At 42.6% G+C, this 23,756-nt stretch overlaps 1 protein-coding gene across 1 annotated transcript; it reads left to right on the plus strand.

Annotated features, from left to right (window-relative positions):
• The first annotated feature begins 11,910 nt into the window (after positions 1-11,910).
• LOC131740193 (interleukin-12 subunit beta-like) lies at positions 11,911-22,503 on the plus strand. Its single transcript, XM_059035601.1, has 7 exons — positions 11,911-12,035; positions 17,519-17,600; positions 18,424-18,663; positions 19,175-19,271; positions 20,079-20,260; positions 21,202-21,350; positions 22,209-22,503. The coding sequence occupies exons 2-7, from the start codon at positions 17,519-17,521 to the stop codon at positions 22,329-22,331; spliced, it is 873 nt and encodes a 290-aa protein (XP_058891584.1). The 5' UTR covers positions 11,911-12,035; the 3' UTR covers positions 22,332-22,503.
• Positions 22,504-23,756: the final 1,253 nt, after the last annotated feature.

The following is a 23,756-nucleotide window of genomic DNA, read 5'->3' on the forward strand; positions in this document are numbered from 1 at the left end:
TGTTCTTGTGCATGTGTAATGGATCCTGACCGGAATACAGGGAAGACAGTTGAGAAGTTTTTTTCATGAGATGTACGAGACTCGTGTCACAATCGTCGCAGTGTTGACTCGGGAGTCTGTGTCTTCTGCACCCTGACGAAGGAGCAGCTGCTGTTTCGTGGGAGGGGTGCTTTTATCTGTACCATTTAGGGTTTTATAAACTTCAATTAGAAATCATAGGTAAGCATTGTAAAGCACAAAAGTCTATGGTAAAGAATCTTAAAAAAAACAAACATGGCAAACCAGGGTTAATGCATTGTATAACCATAGGAAAAGCAAGGGAACACTGCAGAAGTACCCTGGAAAACTTTTATAAGGGTATATTTCTTCATCGTTCCCTACGGTATGTCCAGCCAATTAATTTGTACTTATATCCTAGATTTTTGCAACAAACTGTTTCTGAGTCCCCATTAGTTTGTTATCATTTCCAAATGTTACAATCTTGCAGTGTTTATATTGGTCTAAGTCATTTATAGAAATGAGGAACAGGAAATGCTCACTTTTGTTGTACCCCACAAAGTACAACACCCCCCCCCCCCCGTCCCCCCCGTCTAATTTTACACAACTTACAATTACTCTCTGCCTCCTGTTTTACTATTACAATACTACGATATTCAGACAGAGACCTTGCGAAAGTTCATATTGTGAGGAAATATTGTGTTTTGTGTTATTCAGATTTGTTATGACACTTTCTTTGTCAATTCAGTTTCAGTCACATTAAACTTTCAAAAGAAACAGGAGAGGTGTGTAATGGCTGACGAGGCTGATGATGAAATGCAGTTTCACTTACTCTGCAGCATTGCACAGTCACTGCTGCACCTTTGTCAGCTTTCACCTGAGGCATTCAGACAGCTGGGATTGAAACACAACACCGATGATTGACATGGGCATTGTTACAACCTTAACGACATGGCCGTCCTCCCATCTAACTACATTGCATTCGCTCTGTAGTTCAGAGGTATTCCTGTTTATGCTGATGTTGATATTACTGACATAAGAACATAAGAATATAAGAAAGGTTACAAACGAGAGGAGGCCATTCGGCCCATCTTGCTCATTTGGTTGTTAGTAGCTTATTGATCCCAGAATCTCATCAAGCAGCTTCTTGAAGGATCCCAGGGTGTCAGCTTCAACATTACTGGGGAGTTGGTTCCAGACCCTCACAATTCTCTGTGTAAAAAGTGCCTCCTGGGGGCTCCTGAGCGGCGCATCCTGTAAAAGCACTCGTATGGAGTGTAGGATGCGTCCTATAGCCTGGACGTCGTCGGTTCGAGTCCAGGCTATTCCACAGCTGACTGAGGATGGGAGCTCCCGGGGGGCGGAGCACAATTGGCCGAGCGCCACCCGGAGGGAGGGAGGATAAGGTCGGCGAGGGTGTCCTCGGCTCACCGCACACCAGCAACCCCTGTAGTCTGGCCAGGCGCCTGCGGGCTTGCCTGTAAGCTGCCTGAGAGCTGCGTTGTCCTCCGACGCTGTAGCTCTGGGTGGCTACATGGTGAGTTTGCAGTGTGAAAAAAGCTGTTGTCTGATGGCACACGCTTCGGAGGACAGCGTGTGCTCATCTTCACACTCCCGAGTCAGCGCGGGGGTGGTAGCCGTCGGCTGAGCTAAACAAAAAAAATTGGACACTATTAAATTAAGGAGAAAAAAAAGAAAAAAGTTCCTCCTATGTTCTGTTCTGAATGCCCCTTTATCTAATCTCCACTTGTGACTCCTGGTCCTTGCTTCTTTTTCACTTTGAAAAAGTCCCCTGGGTCGACATTGTCTATACCTTTTAGGATTCTGAATGTTTGAATCAGATCACCGCGTAGTCTTTGTTCAAGACTGAATAGATTCAATTATTTTAGCCTGTCTGCATACGACATGCCTTTTAAACCCGGGATAATTCTGGTTGCTCTTCTTTGCACTCTTTCTAGAGCAGCAATATCCTTTTTGTAACGAGGTGACCAGAACTGAACACAGTATTCTAGATGAGGTCTTATTAATGCATTGTAAAGTTTTAACATTACTTCCCTTGATTTAAATTCAACACTTTTCACAATATATCTGAGCATTTTGTTGGCCTTTTTTATAACTTCCCCACATTGTCTAGATGAAGACATTTATTTTATTATTATTATAATTTTTTTTAATTTAGTCATTGCCAGTTATTTTTATTATTTTCTCCCCAATTTGGAAAGGCCAATAGATTTTTAGGCTCAGCTCACCGCCACCACCCCTGCGCTGACTCGGGAGTGCGAAGATGAACACACTGTCCTCCGAAGCGTGTGCCGTCAGCCGTCCGCTTTTTTTCACACTGTGGACTCACCATGCAGCCACCCAAGAGCTACAGCGTCGGAGGACAACGCAGCTCTCGGGCAGCTTACAGGCAAGCCCGCAGGCGCCTGGCCAGACTACAGGGGTTGCTGGTGCGCGGTCAGCCGAGGACCCCCTCGCCGACCTTTGATGCTGCATCAGTGTTTGCCACTCCTCCTATTTTTGTGTCATCTGCAAATTTAACAAGTTTGCTTACTATACCAGAATCTAAGTCATTAATGTAGATTAGGAATAGCAGAGGACCTAATACTGATCCCTGTGGTACACCACTGATTACCTCTATTACTAACTCAGCCGCAAGCACTCAGAATGACTGTGTTAAGCACAGTAATCAGGAATGTTTTATTTAATCATGCATACAGTGTAGTGTGAATAAAATGTGCAAGGTTTAGCATTTTTGATCATTTTAGCATTGATGAGTCATCATGCAAATGATACAGCTCAGTCAGACAAAACTTATAAAAAGAGTACCAACAAATGTTTCAAACTTTACGCTTGAACTTGTTTTCTGCGTACAGCAGAGATGGGAAGTCCTGATCCCCCGGGTGCTTATGAAAGTGCTGTTGACTGAGAGCACATGGAAACACACCATGTCAGCAACTTCCCAGCACATCACTGTCAGCAGGGATGAACATGCATTCTAACCCATTCATCATGCTTCACAATGTGTGGAATACGCGTATCACATGGATACTAACTATAATAGGGTCTTATCCCATGGAAAATCATTTTTTTCCAGAAATAAGTTGCATTGCACTTTTGACATCAGAAATTTGTATTGTGCAGATCAAACTACTGCTACTTTCTCTGCCAATATAAACTGTACAAGTGTGTCCAAAAACCAAATGGGCAGCTAATTACAAGCAAATAAATGGGCTCTTATTTAATCTGGCAGTAAATTATTGATTGCAGTGTAGTTACTGATGTGGTTGTGTACTTACATTGTTTATATCAAGAGACTGGTTGCTAATGATTCTGCTGAGTGTATTTCTACACACCCCTCAGCAGTCCTTTCCATCTTGTCCATTGCCACCCTTGCTGTTTATTTTATCCTTATTATTTAGCCAATGGAATTAAGATAGCACAGACAAGACTTGAAAGATGCGACAGAACGTTAGAGTAAAATGCAACACAGTTGAAGTGTGTAGAAACATGCTGCTCTGCCTCCCTGAGGACGCACATCCTCCTGACTTGCAGCAGCCAGAGTCTGCAGATGCTGGGAGACATGGGATGCTAAAGGGAAGAGGAAATGCAACACAGTTGAAGTGTGTAGAAAAATATGCTGCTCTGCCTCCCTGAGGACGCACATCCTCCTGACTTGCAGCAGCCAGAGTCTGCAGATGCTGGGAGAGATGGGATGCTAAAGGGAAGAGGAAATGCAACACAGTTGAAGTGTGTAGAAACATGCTGCTCTGCCTCCCTGAGGACGCACATCCTCCTGACTTGCAGCAGCCAGAGTCTGCAGATGCTGGGAGAGATGGGATGCTAAAGGGAAGAGGAAATGTAACACAGTTGAAGTGTGTAGAAACATGCTGCTCTGCCTCCCTGAGGATGCACATCCTCCTGACTTGCAGCAGCCAGAGTCTGCAGATGCTGGGAGAGATGGGATGCTAAAGGGAAGAGGAAATGCAACACAGTTGAAGTGTGTAGAAACATGCTGCTCTGCCTCCCTGAGGACGCACATCCTCCTGACTTGCAGCAGCCAGAGTCTGCAGATGCTGGGAGAGATGGGATGCTAAAGGGAAGAGGAAATGCAACACAGTTGAAGTGTGTAGAAACATGCTGCTCTGCCTCCCTGAGGACGCACATCCTCCTGACTTGCAGCAGCCAGAGTCTGCAGATGCTGGGAGAGATGGGATGCTAAAGGGAAGAGGAAATGTAACACAGTTGAAGTGTGTAGAAACATGCTGCTCTGCCTCCCTGAGGATGCACATCCTCCTGACTTGCAGCAGCCAGAGTCTGCAGATGCTGGGAGAGATGGGATGCTAAAGGGAAGAGGAAATGCAACACAGTTGAAGTGTGTAGAAACATGCTGCTCTGCCTCCCTGAGGACGCACATCCTCCTGACTTGCAGCAGCCAGAGTCTGCAGATGCTGGGAGAGATGGGATGCTAAAGGGAAGAGGAAATGCAACACAGTTGAAGTGTGTAGAAACATGCTGCTCTGCCTCCCTGAGGACGCACATCCTCCTGACTTGCAGCAGCCAGAGTCTGCAGATGCTGGGAGAGATGGGATGCTAAAGGGAAGAGGAAATGCAACACAGTTGAAGTGTGTAGAAACATGCTGCTCTGCCTCCCTGAGGACGCACATCCTCCTGACTTGCAGCAGCCAGAGTCTGCAGATGCTGGGAGACATGGGATGCTAAAGGGAAGAGGAAATGCAACACAGTTGAAGTGTGTAGAAACATGCTGCTCTGCCTCCCTGAGGACGCACATCCTCCTGACTTGCAGCAGCCAGAGTCTGCAAATGCTGGGAGAGATGGGATGCTAAAGGGAAGAGGAAATGCAACACAGTTGAAGTGTGTAGAAACATGCTGCTCTGCCTCCCTGAGGACGCACATCCTCCTGACTTGCAGCAGCCAGAGTCTGCAGATGCTGGGAGAGATGGGATGCTAAAGGGAAGAGGAAATGCAACACAGTTGAAGTGTGTAGAAACATGCTGCTCTGCCTCCCTGAGGACGCACATCCTCCTGACTTGCAGCAGCCAGAGTCTGCAGATGCTGGGAGAGATGGGATGCTAAAGGGAAGAGGAAATGCAACACAGTTGAAGTGTGTAGAAACATGCTGCTCTGCCTCCCTGAGGACACACATCCTCCTGACTTGCAGCAGCCAGAGTCTGCAGATGCTGGGAGACATGGGATGCTAAAGGGAAGAGGAAATGCAACACAGCTGAAGTGTGTAGAAACATGCTGCTCTGCCTCCCTGAGGACGCACATCCTCCTGACTTGCAGCAGCCAGAGTCTGCAGATGCTGGGAGAGATGGGATGCTAAAGGGAAGAGGAAATGCAACACAGTGTCAAACCGATCTGCCACTTGTGATATGCGTTGCAGGCGTGGACAGCTTTCTCATTTGCAAATCATATTCTTCTTAGAAACGTTATTTGTAAAAGATTCAAGGTGATGCAACTATTTGCTGATAACAGTTGAGAAAGTGATTGTTTCTGATATCAAAAGCAGAATCTCTCTCCCATTTACTTTCATTGGGATTCCAAATCCTGTTACTCTGTTATAGGACACAGTGCAGTGTCAAAAAAACAAACGTCACAAAGCCTCCCATTGACAACACAGCACGTTAGGAATAGGTTGTACAATGCGCTGCTGAGCCCGTAATACTGTGTTTAGGGATGCAAATAAGAGTCCTGTTGCACAGCAGTTTCACCCATTCCAGGTTTTAATACTGTGGAAGTTTGTTAGCCACAGTGTATAGGTAACTAGCTCAGGCTACTAAACTCAGTAAAACCAGGAATGGATGCTATGCAATGGGAGTCTTCTTTCCATCCACGGTTTTCAGTTTGCAGGACAGACATTGTGACCCTGGAGAGAGTCCAATGAAGAGCAACCAGAATAATTTCAAGAATGAGCTACAGTCTGAAAACAGACTGATGGAACAATTCAGCCCAGAACAAAGAAGGATTAGGTGGGGCTTGTCTGAAGTCTTTTAAAATCATAGTTGACAAAGTCAACCCTTTTATAGACGTTTGCTTTTTTAATTATTATTATTTTTTTAATTCTCCATGTAGCCTGATTTCTGTCATCATTTGTGACTGCATTTTAAAGACAAAGATGTATGAAATCGCTGAACAATTATGTTATTCCCCCTCTATTGCCCTTTTCTGAAGAAAGTGTCTCTTGCTACGACTTTGAGACATGCTGTTTCTAAAGAAAATGAAAGGAAACCCCAAGACCTATGAAACAGACACTTGCTGCATGTTGAGACTCGGGCTGCTGTGCTGGCCACCCCCACAACAAATTCAATATGAATGACATGCGGATGATATAAAGTGTCCCTTTAAAGTCTACTGTATCTTTGTGTATTCAGTGGCTATAATCATGCTATGTATTTTCCACACTGCAGCCAAGCGCTCTAACCACTGAGTTACTCAGACCCACTGCCTTCCCCACTGCAGCCCAGCACTCTAACCACTGAGCTACTCAAACCCACTGCCTTCCCCACTGCAGCCCAGCACTCTAACTACTGTGCTACTCAGACCCACTGCCTTCCACACTGCAGCCCAGCACTCTAACCACTGAGCTACTCAAACTACCATCCTCCACACTGCAGCCCAGCACTCTAACTACTGAGTTACTCAGACCCACTGCCTTCCACACTGCAGCCCAGCACTCTAACTACTGAGTTACTCAGACCCACTGCCTTCCACACTGCAGCCCAGCACTCTAACTACTGAGTTACTCAGACCCACTGCCTTCCACACTGCAGCCCAGCACTCTAACTACTGAGTTACTCAGACCCACTGCCTTCCACACTGCAGCCCAGCATTCTAACTACAGAGCTACTCAAACTACCATCCTCCACACTGCAGCCCAGCACTCTAACCACTGAGCTACTCAAACCCACTGCCTTCCCCACTGCAGATTACAAAGCCTGTCTCATTTAGTTACTAAGCCTAATAATTCCAGCCCTGCTTTAGCATGTACATAAATGGTTGACAGTATTTTTGTAAACTTTATCAGCAAATGACACCACTGTGGTGTTAGTTCTGTGGTCGTGATCAGGAAGTGCAGTTTGAAGCAGTGTGTATGGGTTTGTACTCTACTAGTAACACAATGCTACTAATCTAGTATTCAGGGAAGCAGCTCTGTGACCTTTGTGTTATGAGGTAAAGCATGGAGCGCTAAAACTATTAGAAACTACATGAAGAAAAGAAGGTGTCATTAACAGCCTTTAGGTGTGAGGCTGAAAGCAGTCAGTGGTGGTGAGCTACCAGACAGTGGTGGTTTGAGTTCACTTGTGCTTGTTGACTATAATTCCTGTCCAGTGAAATGGGCTTTACACAGGAGGTCACACTAATGAACAGATCTGACAGATAGGAGGTCGGGGTCTGCGTGGGGGGGGGCTTCATCATAGGTTTTGTTCACACATATCTCAGAAATGGGTCTGTTTTTCTTTTTAAATGTTTTATTTTCTCCCCCAAGAATTCAGATTAATTTCTGAGTTCTCAGAAAGGAAAGAAAATACATTGTGGGATTCTTAAATGAATCACAGAGACTCTGAAATCCCATAGTTCAGAAGAATGTGTTCAGAGTATTATCCTGTGTTTCAAGCTCTGGGGTCATAGTCATAAAGCTTAAACTCAGAAGTTGTGTATTGATTATTTAGATTACATTTAGTATTTAAGACACAGTCCCGGCTGATTTCTTTAAAAACAGTTTAGTGAGTAATATTGACTGCATTGTGAAGAAATAACATTTAAATAAACATCACTTCAATCACAGTAATTTCAGTTATCTAGCTGACAGAGAAAGGGAGGCTCTTTCATGGTTCACATCATCCCTCCAATTCCCCAGCATGGTGTGAGGGGAGATGGAATTGTCAGCTTCCAGCCAGATATGTTAAAGAGTAGGTAGGGGGTTCCGAAAAATCTAGCGTTCCACGTCCCGCGTGTTGCTACAACTGTTTAAATAACGTACCTGTCATTTGTATTTTCATTGTTAACATCCTGACAACTTTTTACACATAACTTTTAAGTCTGTTTCAAAGCTTTTTTTCCAAATGTCCGCACTGATAGCTGTAAGGATTATTGCCCACATTGTCAAACAGGTAACACAGCAAGAACGATCCATGATGTGGTACGGAGAAGAAAAGCCAGAGCAGTTGTTGTTGTTATTATTATTTTAATCGCTCTTCCTGCAGTGATTTAGAGGACAGATCTCAAAACCCAGTGCACTAAAGCAGACATTTTGAAAAGAGCTTTGAAACACACTTTAAAGTTCTAAGTGTAAAAAGTTGTCAGGATGTTAACCATGAAAAGGAAAATGACAGGTACGTTATTTAAACAGTTGTAGCGACACGCGGGACGTACAATGTTATATTTTGTGGAACTCCACTACTTTAAGCTTTGCTACTAGCTGAAGATAAGGTGGCTGTTAAGGTGAGTGTCCAAGTCACATTCTAGACCTGTATTCCACTGCTGAGCTTCTCAAACCCACTACCTTCCACACTGCAGCCCAGCACTCTAACCACTGAGCTACTCAAACCAACTGCCTTCCACACTGCAGCCCAATACTCTAACCACTGAGCTACTCAAACCAACTGCCTTCCACACTGCAACCCAGCACTCTAACCACTGAGCTACTCAAACCATCTGCCTTCCACACTGCAGCCCAGCACTCTAACCACTGAGCTACTCAAACCCGCTGCCTTCCACACTGCAGCCCAGCACGCTAAACACTCAGCTACTCAATGTCGCAATGTCACATTTTTACAATTTTGGGTAGTTTTTTGTTAAGTATATGGAAAACTACAAAGCAGTGTGTAATTCAATATGTTAACGTTACATTATTCAGCAGGTTTCATTCGACTTTATGAAGAAGAATTAGTCAATTCTATAGGGTGATGCAAAACTTTTGGTCATAGCTGTAAATGTTGGCCAGGCAACAAGAGCAAACATATTGAGCTACAGTCCTTGGGATCCATCAAGAATCATCAACCTCGACCATGTTCTGAGATCAATGAGCTACTAGGAACTGGTGGAGCTCTCATGGGCTGAACGGCCTCTTCTAGTTCATAACATATTTTATGTTTGTTAAAGTGAACGTCACGGAGGAGAGGAACTGCAGAAAGGGAATTTGGTTAAGGGGTGGTTCATGAAGAGAAAAGAAAAAACAAGCTTTTCTTTAGACATACAGTATGAAAGGGTCTAAAGAGAACTGGAGGGAACACCCTTTCTCTTAGGAGGTGAGGGAGGGAGCAGTTCAGTCTCCATACCTCAAGCTTGCCCTGGACTGGAGGGAACACCCTTTCTCTTAGGAGGTGAGGGAGGGAGCAGTTCAGTCTCCATACCTCAAGCTTGCCCTGGACTGGAGGGAACACCCTTTCTCTTAGGAGGTGAGGGAGGGAGCAGTTCAGTCTCCATACCTCAAGCTTGCCCTGGACTGGAGGGAACACTCTTTCTTTTTGCAGCCGAGGGAGTAGTTCATCTCTTCCGTGGATGAGAGGTTTCGTCCAGTTGGCAGTTTATCACACAATTCGCCTGGACAAAACCAGCATGTGACGAGTTTTGCTACTTCCTCATGTGATGAAATTTGACATTACAATTGTGCCACCGGAGCAGTTTCTCTTTAGTGTCTCATAACAGAAACTTGATGACTGTCAATCTTCACAATCCTACAAGAAATCAGCAGTGTGGTATCTGAACACACCCTCCATCGAACCCAACAAAGAGCTGCTAATCCCTCGTGACAGCATGATACTGCCACCGCGATGGACACAGTCTACCCCACACACCGCCAGCATGACATGATGAGGTGGGAGCAGGGTTTCATGCTCACCAGCCACATGCTGATCCTCAGCATGCTAGGGTTTGCAACTTGTAAAATAAAATGTACATGGACATAGCAAATCCGGGACCGGAGGGTGGTTTTTTTATACACTCGATGTGCCGTCTAGTTAAAGGTTTTAAGCACCGGGTGCTTTGGACTTTCCTTTTAACAATCCTGGCTGAGCTGCTGCTTGGAGTCTGACTGGAACAGAATGTCGCTCTGTTGCAGGACAGCAGGATTTGGAACCCTCATGAAACTGAGCAGCAGACACATTCCACTGGGCAGTTCATCCCAATATTCTCATTCTCTGCTGTTCTGTGGATTCTCCGAATATCTGTACCCCCTACAGCTACAGCCAAAAGGTTTCCTTCATGAAGTTCAATGGAACCTGCTGAATAATGTTACCTTAGCATATTGAATTACACACCACTTTGTAGTTTTCCATATACTTAACAAAAGAAAACTGACAGAAATTGAAAAATGTGACATTTTCAAATCTATCATGAAATACTGTACTACTATTATCTTTTTGCAGTTTCTTTGATTACATGATGTTAAGTAAAACATCTCAATTATATTCATATAGTTTTTTTTTTTTAATTATGTCTCGATCCTAAAGTTTTAGGTGTTGCAGAACTTTTGTCCAGAGCTGTACGTGCATGTTTGTTATTTATCCTGTTTGTATGTAGATTATGCATGTATATTGCAATGGGAGCAACGTTTGCAGGCTGTTCTCATGTATTATTGTAGGTGTGACTGGATCTGTCAGAGGGGACTGGATGGTACAAGTTTAGGGTTAAGTGGTCTTCAAATGAAGGTTTTAGTTGAAAGTGCATGGATATAGACTTATATACAAAGAAAGATTACTTTGTTACAAAAAAATAAGAGGGAACAAATAACCAAGGGCACATCTATTCTCTGAGAGCAGCTTTGTGGACATTAACAATCCCATGGCTCAATTCTAAAGAAGACCCGGGCTGTCAACCCAGTGCACTATCCCAGTGCAAAACCAGTGCATGCACCTACACTGGGGCCTCACAATAGCATCATACTTGCACAGTACCCAAAAGGTTACAAATATTTGTATAAAACTGAGAGTTTATCAGATTATAGACAAAAGCAATCCGAAAGATCTATAGGATAAAAGTTTGGTAAAGATCGATGCAAAATCCAAGCAGTTATCGTGTTCACCATGTAGAGTATGACAGAGACAGACAGGCAAGCAGGCAGGCAGGCGGACAGGCAGGCGGACAGGCAGGCAGGCAGGCAGACAGGCAGGCAGACAGACAGACAGACAGACAGACAGACAGACACTGAGTAATATATGTGATGTAGAGTGTCAAAATGATATTGAATTGAATCTGTTCAGTCTTGAACAAAGAAGACTATGCGGTGATCTGATTCAAGCATTCAAAATTCTAAAAAGTTATAGACAATGTTGACCCAGGGGACTTTTTCCACCTGAAAAAAAGAAACAAGGACCAGGGGTCACAAATGGAGATTAGAAAAAAGAAAATAGGAGGCACTTTTTTACAGAGAATTGTGAGGGTCTGGAATGAGATTCTGGGATCAATAAGCTACTAACAACCAAACGAGCAAGATGGGCTGAATGGCCTCCTCTCGTTTGCATACTTTCTTATGTTCTTATGATTAATACAGCATGACTGGAGTTAAGAGTCTGCAGAGAACAGAGATTGGACAGAACAAGAAACCTTTAGAAGAACTATGGCATTTAGCTAAACAACAGTGAATGTGCAGAAGATTAATGCTGCTGATCAGTGTAGAACTATAAATAAACAAGATAATAATAATAATAATAATAATAATAATAATAATAATAATAATAATAATAATAATAATAATAATAAAGACTTCTCTGAAATAAAATCCACTTTGTTGCAGACACAAAAAAGTGTTCCAGTGCTCCCTCTAGTGTTAATCTGCGGTACTGCAACGCCTCTAAATTCTCTGCTGTTCCACAATTCATCTTTCTTGGAACTCTGTTGTCATCGTCTCATTAAAGGGCTGCATGTAATTCTTTGGTATTTTCGATGGGGAAATTCTGGATGGAGAGTGTAGGTGTGGATAACCTATATAAACAGAAGATACTGCTCTCTGTTAAATCAGGACCAAGACAAGAACATCCTAAACACGTTGAGCCAGACTGCACACCGTTAAAAAGGTAAGACTTTTTAAAGTAGCACCACAGCTATACCATCCGCAATATTTCAACAGTATAAAACGACTGTAGTTTACATATGACCTGCCGTGAATTGCAAGAAGGAAAAAGCATCACTGGGTCTGTGAAATACAAGGACGAAGTAATAATGTTATTGTATGTTATTGCTGCCGTATAATATTATTATAGCATGTTTGAATGTAGTCGTGTTAAGCGGCTATACTGTATAGTGTTATTATTCGGCATAGTGCTGTACACACTGTAGCTACCTCCCCTTACCTGCACGTCGTGTACCTGTCCTTTTAACACTCGGAGCAGTAGCTGGGCTGCCTGGCATCTACACCACTTCAAACAGTACAGTAACATTCAGGTACCTTAAGCGAGATGAACACTGAGGCGAGTAACAGGTACAGTGTCAGGAGTCGGTATGTGCACATTGCTGGTATCAGTCTATGCTGGGGGTCCGGGTTTGGATATCCTGTATACCACAATGCGTGTCCGCCACTCACACGGGGTTTCCCAGTAGCGAGCCCAGTCTCAGCTCAGCCCAGTCTTAGCTCGGCTCAGCCCAGTCTCAGCTCAGCTCGGCTCAGCTCAGCTCAGCTCAGGTACAGTGTCAGGAGTCGGTATGTGCACATTGCCGGTATCAGTCGATGCTGGGGGTGCGGGATTGGATATCTTGAATACCTCAATGCTTGTCTGGCACTCACACGGGGTTTCCCAGTAGCGAGCTCAGTCTCAGCTCAGCTCGGCTCAGCCCAGTCTCAGCTCGGCTCAGCTCAGGTACAGTGTCAGGAGATGGTATGTGCACATGGCCGGTATCAGTCGATGCTGGGGGTGCGGGATTGGATATCTTGAATACCTCAATGCTTGTCTGGCACTCACACGGGGTTGGCATCGATTCTGCAAACTTCCATACTATACGTGGTACCTTGACTGCCTGTATTTGTAACATTAATTACGCACCCTGGGTACAGTTTAAGACTGTAGTTTGGAGCTGAGCGCTTGAGCGACAGCCAGGATGAAAACACATCAACTTCATATTCCTGAACCGCCAAGCGTTCTCACCTTCATTCGCCATCTCCTGAAAAATATTCCTCGTTCGAGTCAAGAAATACACTTATTTATCTTTCAAATGTATTTATTTATTTATTTATTTATTTATTTATTGTTATTTTGTTGTTAAGAACAGACCTGCTACAATTAAAGCCAAAGAAGTCCCTAAAATGACAGATTCTTATTCCAAATGAAGGAGACCCGACATGCACCCGATCCGCATTCCACTGCGCGCTTTTCACCTCCAGCGACAGCGTGTCACTGACGCTGGCATGCGCATCGGGTGCGACATGTCTGACACTATGTTATTCTAAAAAATAATGTATTTAATTGTACTGTGACTGTCTATTATTAAGCTGTTAAAAAAAACAAATAGCCACTATAATGATTATTTTTTAAACCAAGGAGGTCCAGGTTGGAATATTAATTATTTATTCGTAATCCTTTTTTTAAAGAGATGGATGCTAGATAAATACACCAATAAAGCCGTATCCTCATTACTGTATGTAACACTCCCGATTAGAAGAAAGAAACGGGATATTATATGACATTAAACAATTAATTAGAGTGAATTAGAAGTGAACGTATTTTACCCGTTTATAATAATCTTCTATACATTATCAGGTATTACATGTACATTATTACATTTCAATTGACACGATAAAGACTGAGAACTAAACGTTTTGTATCGGACATGCATTTTTTAATGGATTGAATTGAGATACACATAACGGATGTGTTTTTCTCTCTCTCTGAATGAACAGTGTCCGCAGTGTATCATTATAAGCACCTTTATTATAGCGAATCAAAGTAAAGTGCATTATATACTGGCACCCGATATATACAGAATCACGTGACATTTGTGTGTGTGTGTGTTATTTTTTTATTTTTTAGTCTTTTTAAAATATGATTTTCTCTAGTTAGTTTTATCAATACAACAACAGATCAGAAGCTTTAAATAACACTCTGGGCTACAAAAACAAACAAACAAACAAACAAACAAACAAACAAACAAAAACAACAACAAATACTTACAAGTTTCTAAGTTTAAAAAATGTGCTCATAACAATCTGCAGTAAATAGTCTCGAGAATTGATCCCAGTATGTTATACCAATGCTGTGTTTTCATTTCAGATACAGCTCTTTATTGTAGGAGGCTGCTGTGTTTTCATTTCAGATACAGCTCTTTATTGTAGGAGGCTGCTGTGTTTTCATTTCAGATACAGCTCTTTATTGTAGGAGTCTGCTGTGTTTTCATTTCAGAGTCACACAGCTCTTTATTGTAGGAGGCTGCTGTGTTTTCATTTCAGACACAGCTCTTTATTGTAAGAGGCTGCTGTGTTTTCATTTCAGATACAGCTCTTTATTGTAAGAGGCTGCTGTGTTTTCATTTCAGATACAGCTCTTTATTGTAGGAGGCTGCTGTGTTTTCATTTCAGAGTCACACAGCTCTTTATTGTAGGAGGCTGCTGTGTTTTCATTTCAGATACAGCTCTTTATTGTAGGAGGCTGCTGTGTTTTCATTTCAGATACAGCTCTTTATTGTAGGAGTCTGCTGTGTTTTCATTTCAGATACAGCTCTTTATTGTAAGAGGCTGCTGTGTTTTCATTTCAGATACAGCTCTTTATTGTAGGAGGCTGCTGTGTTTTCATTTCAGATACAGCTCTTTATTGTAGGAGGCTGCTGTGTTTTCATTTCAGATACAGCTCTTTATTGTAAGAGGCTGCTGTGTTTTCATTTCAGATACAGCTCTTTATTGTAGGAGGCTGCTGTGTTTTCATTTCAGATACAGCTCTTTATTGTAGGAGGCTGCTGTGTTTTCATTTCAGAGTCACACAGCTCTTTATTGTAGGAGTTTGCTGTGTTTTCATTTCAGATACAGCTCTTTATTGTAGGAGGCTGCTGTGTTTTCATTTCAGAGTCACACAGCTCTTTATTGTAGGAGGCTGCTGTGTTTTCATTTCAGACACAGCTCTTTATTGTAGGAGTCTGCTGTGTTTTCATTTCAGACACAGCTCTTTATTGTAGGAGGCTGCTGTGTTTTCATTTCAGATACAGCTCTTTATTGTAGGAGGCTGCTGTGTTTTCATTTCAGATACAGCTCTTTATTGTAGGAGGCTGCTGTGTTTTCATTTCAGAGTCACACAGCTCTTTATTGTAGGAGGCTGCTGTGTTTTCATTTCAGACACAGCTCTTTATTGTAAGAGGCTGCTGTGTTTTCATTTCAGATACAGCTCTTTATTGTAAGAGGCTGCTGTGTTTTCATTTCAGATACAGCTCTTTATTGTAGGAGGCTGCTGTGTTTTCATTTCAGAGTCACACAGCTCTTTATTGTAGGAGGCTGCTGTGTTTTCATTTCAGATACAGCTCTTTATTGTAGGAGGCTGCTGTGTTTTCATTTCAGATACAGCTCTTTATTGTAGGAGTCTGCTGTGTTTTCATTTCAGATACAGCTCTTTATTGTAAGAGGCTGCTGTGTTTTCATTTCAGATACAGCTCTTTATTGTAGGAGGCTGCTGTGTTTTCATTTCAGATACAGCTCTTTATTGTAGGAGGCTGCTGTGTTTTCATTTCAGATACAGCTCTTTATTGTAAGAGGCTGCTGTGTTTTCATTTCAGATACAGCTCTTTATTGTAGGAGGCTGCTGTGTTTTCATTTCAGATACAGCTCTTTATTGTAGGAGGCTGCTGTGTTTTCATTTCAGATACAGCTCTTTATTGTAGGAGCCTGCTCTTTTGCTTAAATTAGTTGTTGCTTAAGTGATGTATCTCTTAAATTATTTCAGACTTCTGGTAACTTTGATAAAAAGATAAGATATGAATATATTATAATTGCCGTTGTGTTTATTTTCTAGCAAAACATAATTTCTAGAAAACTTTCATTTAAAAAAATTGAAAAAACATTTTTTTTAAAGTTCTGCAAGTACAAAAAAATGCTCTATAAACAAATTTTAAACAAATTGGAAAATATAACAGTCCTGTAAAACTATCTAGGCCTGCTGTGCAATACAGTAGATTAGTACTGTATATATTAGTATGAGGGCAGATCTACAAAAGCATTCCCCATAACATCTCAATATAACCTACATGTTGTGTTGCTGCTATCTGGACAGATGCTATTTCCTTTTTCTGTGCAAGCTGCATGAGCGCTTGAATACACATTCACAGAGCTGCTACTGTAAAAAAAAAAACACCAAACAAACACCAAACATACATCGTTTTGGGGGAATTTCTGAAAACATTGGTAACTATAGGAATCTCCCTCCACAATGTTTTTTTTGTTTGTTTTAGTATGTTTTTAAAGTAAGGATTTTTCCACAGCGCATTGCAGATTTATTGTCAGAACTTCAAATAATATTAATACAAGGGAATGGGATGAGCTGCCCAGCGGTAGAAGATAATGTAACATGGAAAGAGTCTTTTTAACTGTATTAAAATTTCAAAACAGATTACTCTTTAAAATACGTTTCAGTAATTCAAATACAACTATCTGTGAACAAACACATTTCCTCATGAATTCATTTGAAGCAAGCATCCATCCAGGGCACAGACTCACATCTGTGGTATGTCACAATCCATGTTTAATTATTATTATTATTATTATTATTATTATTATTATTATTATTATTATTATTATTATTATTATTATTATTAATGAAAGCTGCTGTTAGGGTCACACATGGACTGCTGTTTACTTGACTTGAACTCAGTAGTAAACAATGTGTTTGTTCATATGTAATTACACCTGAATTGAAGTCACTATTATAAAGTGCTAAATAAAGGATTAAATAAATTGAAACTACTTCAAAATACAAACAGCCCTTAATGAACGTCCACCGCAGGGGTGATTTCTTTTTTATACCCATTGTGATGAATTCTGCTAATAAAATGGAACACGAGTGCCAAATAGTATGTTTGCAACTGAGACACCGCTGCAGTTATTTCCTAGTAGCAAGCCCAGTCTCAGCTCAGCTTGGCTCAGCTCGGCTCAGCCCAGTCTCAGCTTGGCTCAGACACACTGCTTCAGCACCATAACTTCCATTTGCACCAGTGGTTTAAAACGCGCACCAGCCCCGCACCTAGTCGAGGGTATGTTCAGGTATATTATTGAATTGCCCAGGTGCCATGAGTTTGAACAATCACACACCTGGTAAGTCTGCTCTGACTTAACTGACTGCCTGAATAACACTCACCTGCGAGTCTGTGTTCATTTCAACAATGTACTTCACTGAGGGGATTTCTAAACCCCAGGACTGGGGGGAGCAGCAGGGCTAGCGTGAGTTTCAAGTGCTTCTCTGGCTTCCTGACCTTTGCAATATCAGGCTAACTCATTCTCCTCATGTCACCAGTCCCGAATCTCACGAAAGTACTTTCAGTATATCCTGTTGTGTTGCTGTGTATTGACTGCCTTGCTTCTCTTCCGTTTCAGATGTGGAGTGGATCACTGCAAGCTCTCGTCGTCTTCACCTCGATGCTGACGGCACACACGCTCCACTCCTTTCCAAAGACATGTGAGTGGAACAAAATCTGATCATCTGAAAGTGGCCTGCGAACCTAATTTAGAGAAATCTTGTGTTTCTAAACTCGATCATGTCGCATTTTGTACTTAATCATATCCTGATGTAACTATCACTATTTAATCATATCCTGATGTAACTATCACTATTATCTGCTGTATTATTGAATTGTGGTTTGTCACACTTGAGAATTATTGTATTTCTTGTTTTTATTGTATGACTTATATTGTAACACTTGAATGTATTTGTATTTGCTTGCGATTGTAAGTCGCCCTGGATAAGGGCGTCTGCTAAGAAATAAATAATAATAATAATAATAATGTTTTGCAACATGAAAACAAACTCAGATATTGTTTAGCAACAGTTGAGAAAATACCAAGAAACTTTTTAATTATTCCTCAAAACACAAAAAGATAATGAGATGAAGTCTAATGAATACAACTATCCACACAAAGTGAAATGAAGGTTTCTTGTTCTCTAAACTATAATCTAACCCAGTCTAGATTCTTGTTGAATCCATGCTGCACTGACAGTTCGTTGTATTTGCAGTCATGGCTTCTTGTTCTCTAAACTGTAATCTAACCCAGTCTAGATTCTTGTTGAATCCATGCTGCACTGACAGTTCGTTGTATTTGCAGTCATGGCTTCTTGTTCTCTAAACTATAATCTAACCCAGTCTAGATTCTTGTTGAATCCATGCTGCACTGACAGTTCGTTGTATTTGCAGTCATGGCTTCTTGTTCTCTAAACTGTAATCTAACCCAGTCTAGATTCTTGTTGAATCCATGCTGCACTGACAGTGTCGTTGTGATTGCAGTCATGGTTGGCAAGGAGGACGGGGAGGTTACACTCACGTGCAGCACCCAGTTTCAGGGAACAGTAACCTGGAGGCATGACGACAACCCTGTGCCTGCGTCCGGATACAACGTGATGAGCGGACACACCCTGACACTGCACGGCCTGGACTCCGAAGGCAGCCCAGGAAACTACACCTGCTGGGGCAACGACCAGCTGCTGGACCACTCCTACCTGGTGCTGGAGCAGGAGGAGGAGGAGGAAGAGGAGGAGGAGGAGGAGGATGAGGAGGAGGGGAAGGGGGAGGATGAGGAGGAGAGAGGCAGCTCAGGTAGGGGTCATTGCACACCCATTTTTCTTGTTTTCCTGTAACTTCGGAGGGGAGAAGGAGGAGCAGGAGGGGGAGGAGGAGGAGGAGGATGAGGGGAAGGGGGAGGAGGAGGAGGAGGGGAGGAGGAGGAGGAGGGGAAGGGGAGGATGAGGAGGAGAGAGGCAGCTCAGGTAGGGGTCATTGCACACCCATTTTTCTTGTTTTCCTGTAACTTCGGATGCTGCCTTTTAAGTTTTTTGTTTGTTTGTTTGTTTTTGTTTCTACTGTCTTTTAAGAAGCATGTCAGTGCTGCACAGGCTGCAGTGCTCCTGTTTGCCTCAGTCTAAATTGCGATGCTAACATGCTTCCCCACCTTGTGAAAGCATGGTACAACTGCATCAAATACTGTGAAAAAATACTGTGAGGAACTTCTTTAAGAGTCTCCCTCTCGTTCCCCCCTCAGTCCGCCTCTCCTGCTCAGCAAAGACCTACAGCTGCTCCTTTCTCTGCATCTGGAGACTGACGGGCTACGACGTCGCCAGGGTGAAGCACCAGCGCAGGTAAGCGTCCCGTCCCGTTATGAGAAGATGCTGTGTGCACAGAATTAGGGGGGTGCTGATACTCATACTCGCAGTTGCCTTTAAGAAGTATTTATTAGCAGGTATCACATAAATCCATTCATGAATGTGTTGATTTCCAAACAAGAAATGCTGTCCTCCTCTCACCTTTACATCTGCGTCTCAATCAATGGCAATTAACTTCTGCATTGAGTGTTTCGCAAGCGCCGACATTTTTACTGGCAGTGTATGGCCTCGGTGCGGTATATGTACGGGCATCAGCACAGCCCTGCACAGAATGTACCTGGCCATGCTGTCCTGACGGACTGGTTTTAGTCTGAAGGCTGTCTGTGACTTGGGGCCATATTTTCAAAGCGTTTCCTCCATTCTTTAATTAGAGGAGATAAAAGCACGTTAATGTTGCAAAATGAAAAACAAAACACCTTGAGAGTGCTGAGAAGAACTTGACATGATTCACTTAGTTGTTTGGTTCTAGTTTTGTAAAATGAACAGGTGTTTAGCCTCTGTCAAAAAATGGGAGTTGAATGGGCGGGGGAGGGGCAGGGGGATGTTGGCTGCCTGGAATACTGGGAGTTTATACCTGAGGGATGTGACGTAACACTGGGACAGTGATGTCACTGTGAATCAGTAGGGTTCTCAAAGCTTGGTTCCCATATGTTTTTTAATGAAAACTGTTTTCTAAATGTGTTCTTGTCAGCGGAACATGGGGGTTCCACTGTAGCTCTGGGGCTGTCTCTCTGGGCTTCCTGAACTCTGCTTACAGAGCACCATGTGCTGTGTGTGTTTCAGCGAGGCCAGCGGAGGCTCGTCCTGGGATCTCGGCACTTGGATGCAGGACGGTTTCCACTTCCACCTGTCGGACCTCAGCTCACCCTTCACAGAGGAGGACCGGCCCATCCGCCTCACTGCCGAGGCACTGAGCGGCCAGCGCTACAAGAAACAGCAGCTCAGATTCTTCCTCCGTGAAATCAGTACGCATCAGCTGCTCCATTTAACTAGATCACACAGGGGTGCTCCTCTGACTCGAAACAGCAGCTCATATTCTTCCTCCATGAAATCAGTACGCATCAGCTGCTCCATTTAACTAGATCACACAGGGGTGCCCCTCTGACTCATACGGGTAGATCACAGCTCTCCTGTTTCTAGCAGAAGCTCGCTAAAAAAATGCTCGGGAGTGAAAGAGCGGTTGTGGGGCTCTGCCAGGTGGAATTATAGTTTCTAGTTAGCACCATGGCAACTGACAACATATTGAATTGAAGACCTCTTCTCTCCGACTCTTTCAAGCTAATGTAGCCAGTTGAGCAAGGGGAGAGCTCCTCTGGAAGAGGTGGAGAGGACAATGGAGGGATGAAGCAGACTCTAGTGCGCTTCCAGAAGAGGCAAAAGAACACGCTCTTTATAGGGCCTGATTTTATTTGCTGGGCGCTCATGGAGTAACAGTGTGGTTCATATGGATTTGGATTTCATAGAAACATCTACAGCACCCTGAATGATGTGTTAATGAGCTCAGCATAAATACTGTCCATAACTATTGAACACTCAATAGAGCTGCATTTGGAAATACTAAAATAAACTTTTTAATAAATCCAGTGTGAAATGTTTAGATTAGAAGTCTTTGGTTTTTATGATAAAAAACACTGAGAAAGACTTCTTCTAGTCAAAACATTTCCAACAGTAACACCAGTAGCTTTGTTCACTGGTCACGGTGAAGAGCCTCTACACACTGGCCCTCAGGCTGTGGCAGGCAGACACATATTGGGCAGCTGTTTCTGTTGTCTGCGCGGCTCTGCTAGCAGGATTACTAGTTACTTAGAGTCAGGCAGGTGTATGAATTGGGACATCTGACTCGAGAATTTTTTTCAGTGTATTTGGAGCAAGATAACAGAAAGTGCATCTCTGTCTCTCTGTGTAGTTGAGCCGGACGCACCTGAGATAAAGGACTGTGTGCGGACTGGGGACAGCCTGCACGTCTCAGTGGAGCCCCCCTCCTCCTGGGCCAAACCGCACAGCTACTTCCCCCTCGAACCCGAGGTCGAGTACGAGTACAAGGATGATGGCAAGGTAGGCATTCTGTGAACCTGAGAACCCCCTTCTGCTTCTCCTGTCTCCCATGAGAGTGAAGGCAAGGTAGGCATTCTGTGAACCTGAGAACCCCCTTCTGCTGCTGCTGCTTCTCCTGTCTCCTGTGAGAGTGAAGGCCAACTTCAGAAAGAGTTCAAGGTGGAAGCAGAGTAATGTTTGTTAGATGTTGGGTTCTCTTGTTAGCGTTTCTTCCTGCTCTCTCCACATGGAAGAGGAATGTATAAAATCATACCCCATTCAAATGAAAATTAATTCAGAAGTATAGTAGGATTTTTTAGCATATAAATATTATAAAATGGCTGATGAGATATATTGCAATGCAGTATATTTTGAAAGGATGCTGAAATAATATGGGAGATGATTTAGGAATGCATCGCACTGTATGACATATCATGGAATATGATTGCTCTGCAGCTCTTCTCCTGCAGTGGTTTGGCAGTAGCCTGTGAGTTATAATACTTTTATAATCCGGTCCTACAGCGCTCTGTCATTTCTATTGATATGAATCAAATAAGCACAGTCAGCTTTTTACTCTGTACTGCCATAATATAGATGTGCCCAAGAAAAAGCTAACAGTATGTTCCATGCTACCTGTATAAAAAACTTCCATGGAACGTGTGGAAATCCCAATGATTCAGCATCAGCAATGTGTCCAGGTAAGCCTTGCTGCCCAGTCCATCTCTGTGTGAAGAAGCGCCTCCTTCCCTCCGTCCCAGGCCTGTCTCCACTCCTGCTCCTTGTTTGTGTGCGGCGCTTGAAGTACTGCTTGTGGTTTAAGTGCATGAGTAAGATGGCAGTGGTGGTGTTAATGCTCTCCTCCCCTCCTCCCCCATGCAGATCGAGCGCTCCATGAACCTGGTCATCCCCAAGGACATCACAAGGCTGAGGGTGCGCGCCCGAGACCCCTACTTCAATTCCTCCTGGAGCAAGTGGACCCCCTGGAAAAAAGTAATGCAGTGATTTCAGTGACTCGCTCCTCACAGGGTCAGGGCCTGCGCACACAGACAGAGGCAGCTGTGTGTCTCTGCAGTAACAACAGTAATAACAATTATAACAGCACAGGAAAGCCTTCATTATCCCATGGTGATCTGTCTTGTTGTGTGCATGTGCTCTTCTACCCTTTTGTCATTGAAAATACAGCCCTCCATCACCAGTACAAAACAGTTCAGCACAGTGTGTTTGATATTTACAGATAAAGGGGTTGAACTGCATCTTTTTATGAGGTTTAGGAAAGACGTATAAACAATTTCAATTATACAAACTATTTGATTTTACAAACACCTCCTGGTCACAGTTAGTTTGGATAATAGAGGTTTTACTGTACTACCAATAATAATAATAATAATAATAATAATAATAATAATAATAATAGTAATAATAATAATAATAATAATAATAATAGTAATAATAATAATAATAATAATAATAATAATAATAATAATGTGCCACCATAAAGAACGCTAGATACTTCAGCTCTCTGACGGTCTCAAGAATTCCATGAGTTCCATGAGTTCTGTTTTGTGATATCAGTTACAATAAGCTCGCTCTCTCTCTCTCTCTCTCTCTCTCTCTCTCTCTCTCTCTCTCTCTCTCTCTCTCTCTCTCTCTCTCTCTCTCTCTCTCTCTATATATATATATATATATTGTTTTAACAATAAGCTAAGCTATTTAATTTTTTTAACAATTAGGTGAGCTATCTATTTGTTTATAACTTGATATGTTGTGTGTAAGGTGCCTCAGAAAAGTTGTCTTGTGCAGTTTGGGCAGTCTAGTGTTTTTTTCAACAGTAAAATAAGCTTAGATAGAGGTGTGTCACTAACCTTTTATTTAAATATGACATGTTACTGACAAACATGTTTATTAATAGTTAAAAACAGGTAGAACATATATAAGCTACTTTCTAAAGGGTCTTTTTAAATTCGGCTTTGTCTTTGTTTCAGGCAGTGTTTCAACACTAAGTTACTACACAAAAAGAAAACAAATGATTTGAAACTATTGAAAGAGGCGTAGATCACGTGACGCTAACCCTTTACTGCCCCGGTTATCTTCCCATATCTATTTAATGGCTATTTTCTCAATGTCAGATATATTGGACACTGGGCAGAAAAGGGTTACAGGTGTTTTATGGATCAGCTGCACATTACACAGAATGCAGCACATTGTTAAAACCCTTGCTAACCTTTATGGATAAGTTCCTTCGTGTTTTGTATCTGTCTTGATCATGAGAATGTACTTTTCACTGCTGCCCCTTCTCTGTGGATTGACTGTCTGTCTTCTACTCAATTACATGACCTGAATTCCAAGCAAGACCTTCGGACACCTGTCTGTCTCTCAACCTGTCCTGTTCTGTTGTGGTTTTACTTCATGCTATTAAAATGCTCTGTC

The sequence above is a fragment of the Acipenser ruthenus genome, chromosome 1, assembly GCF_902713425.1.
Source record: "Acipenser ruthenus chromosome 1, fAciRut3.2 maternal haplotype, whole genome shotgun sequence".
NCBI lineage: Eukaryota > Metazoa > Chordata > Actinopteri > Acipenseriformes > Acipenseridae > Acipenser > Acipenser ruthenus.

Coding starts and splice junctions, on each gene's coding strand:
- LOC131740193 (XM_059035601.1), top strand. CDS start 17,519: ATGTGGAGTGGATCACTGCAAGCTCTCGTCGTCTTCACCTCGATGCTG. Junction 19,272..20,078: donor AGGGTGAAGCACCAGCGCAG/GTAAGCGTCCCG, acceptor TGTGTGTTTCAG/CGAGGCCAGCGGAGGCTCGT. Junction 20,261..21,201: donor ATTCTTCCTCCGTGAAATCA/GTACGCATCAGC, acceptor CTCTCTGTGTAG/TTGAGCCGGACGCACCTGAG.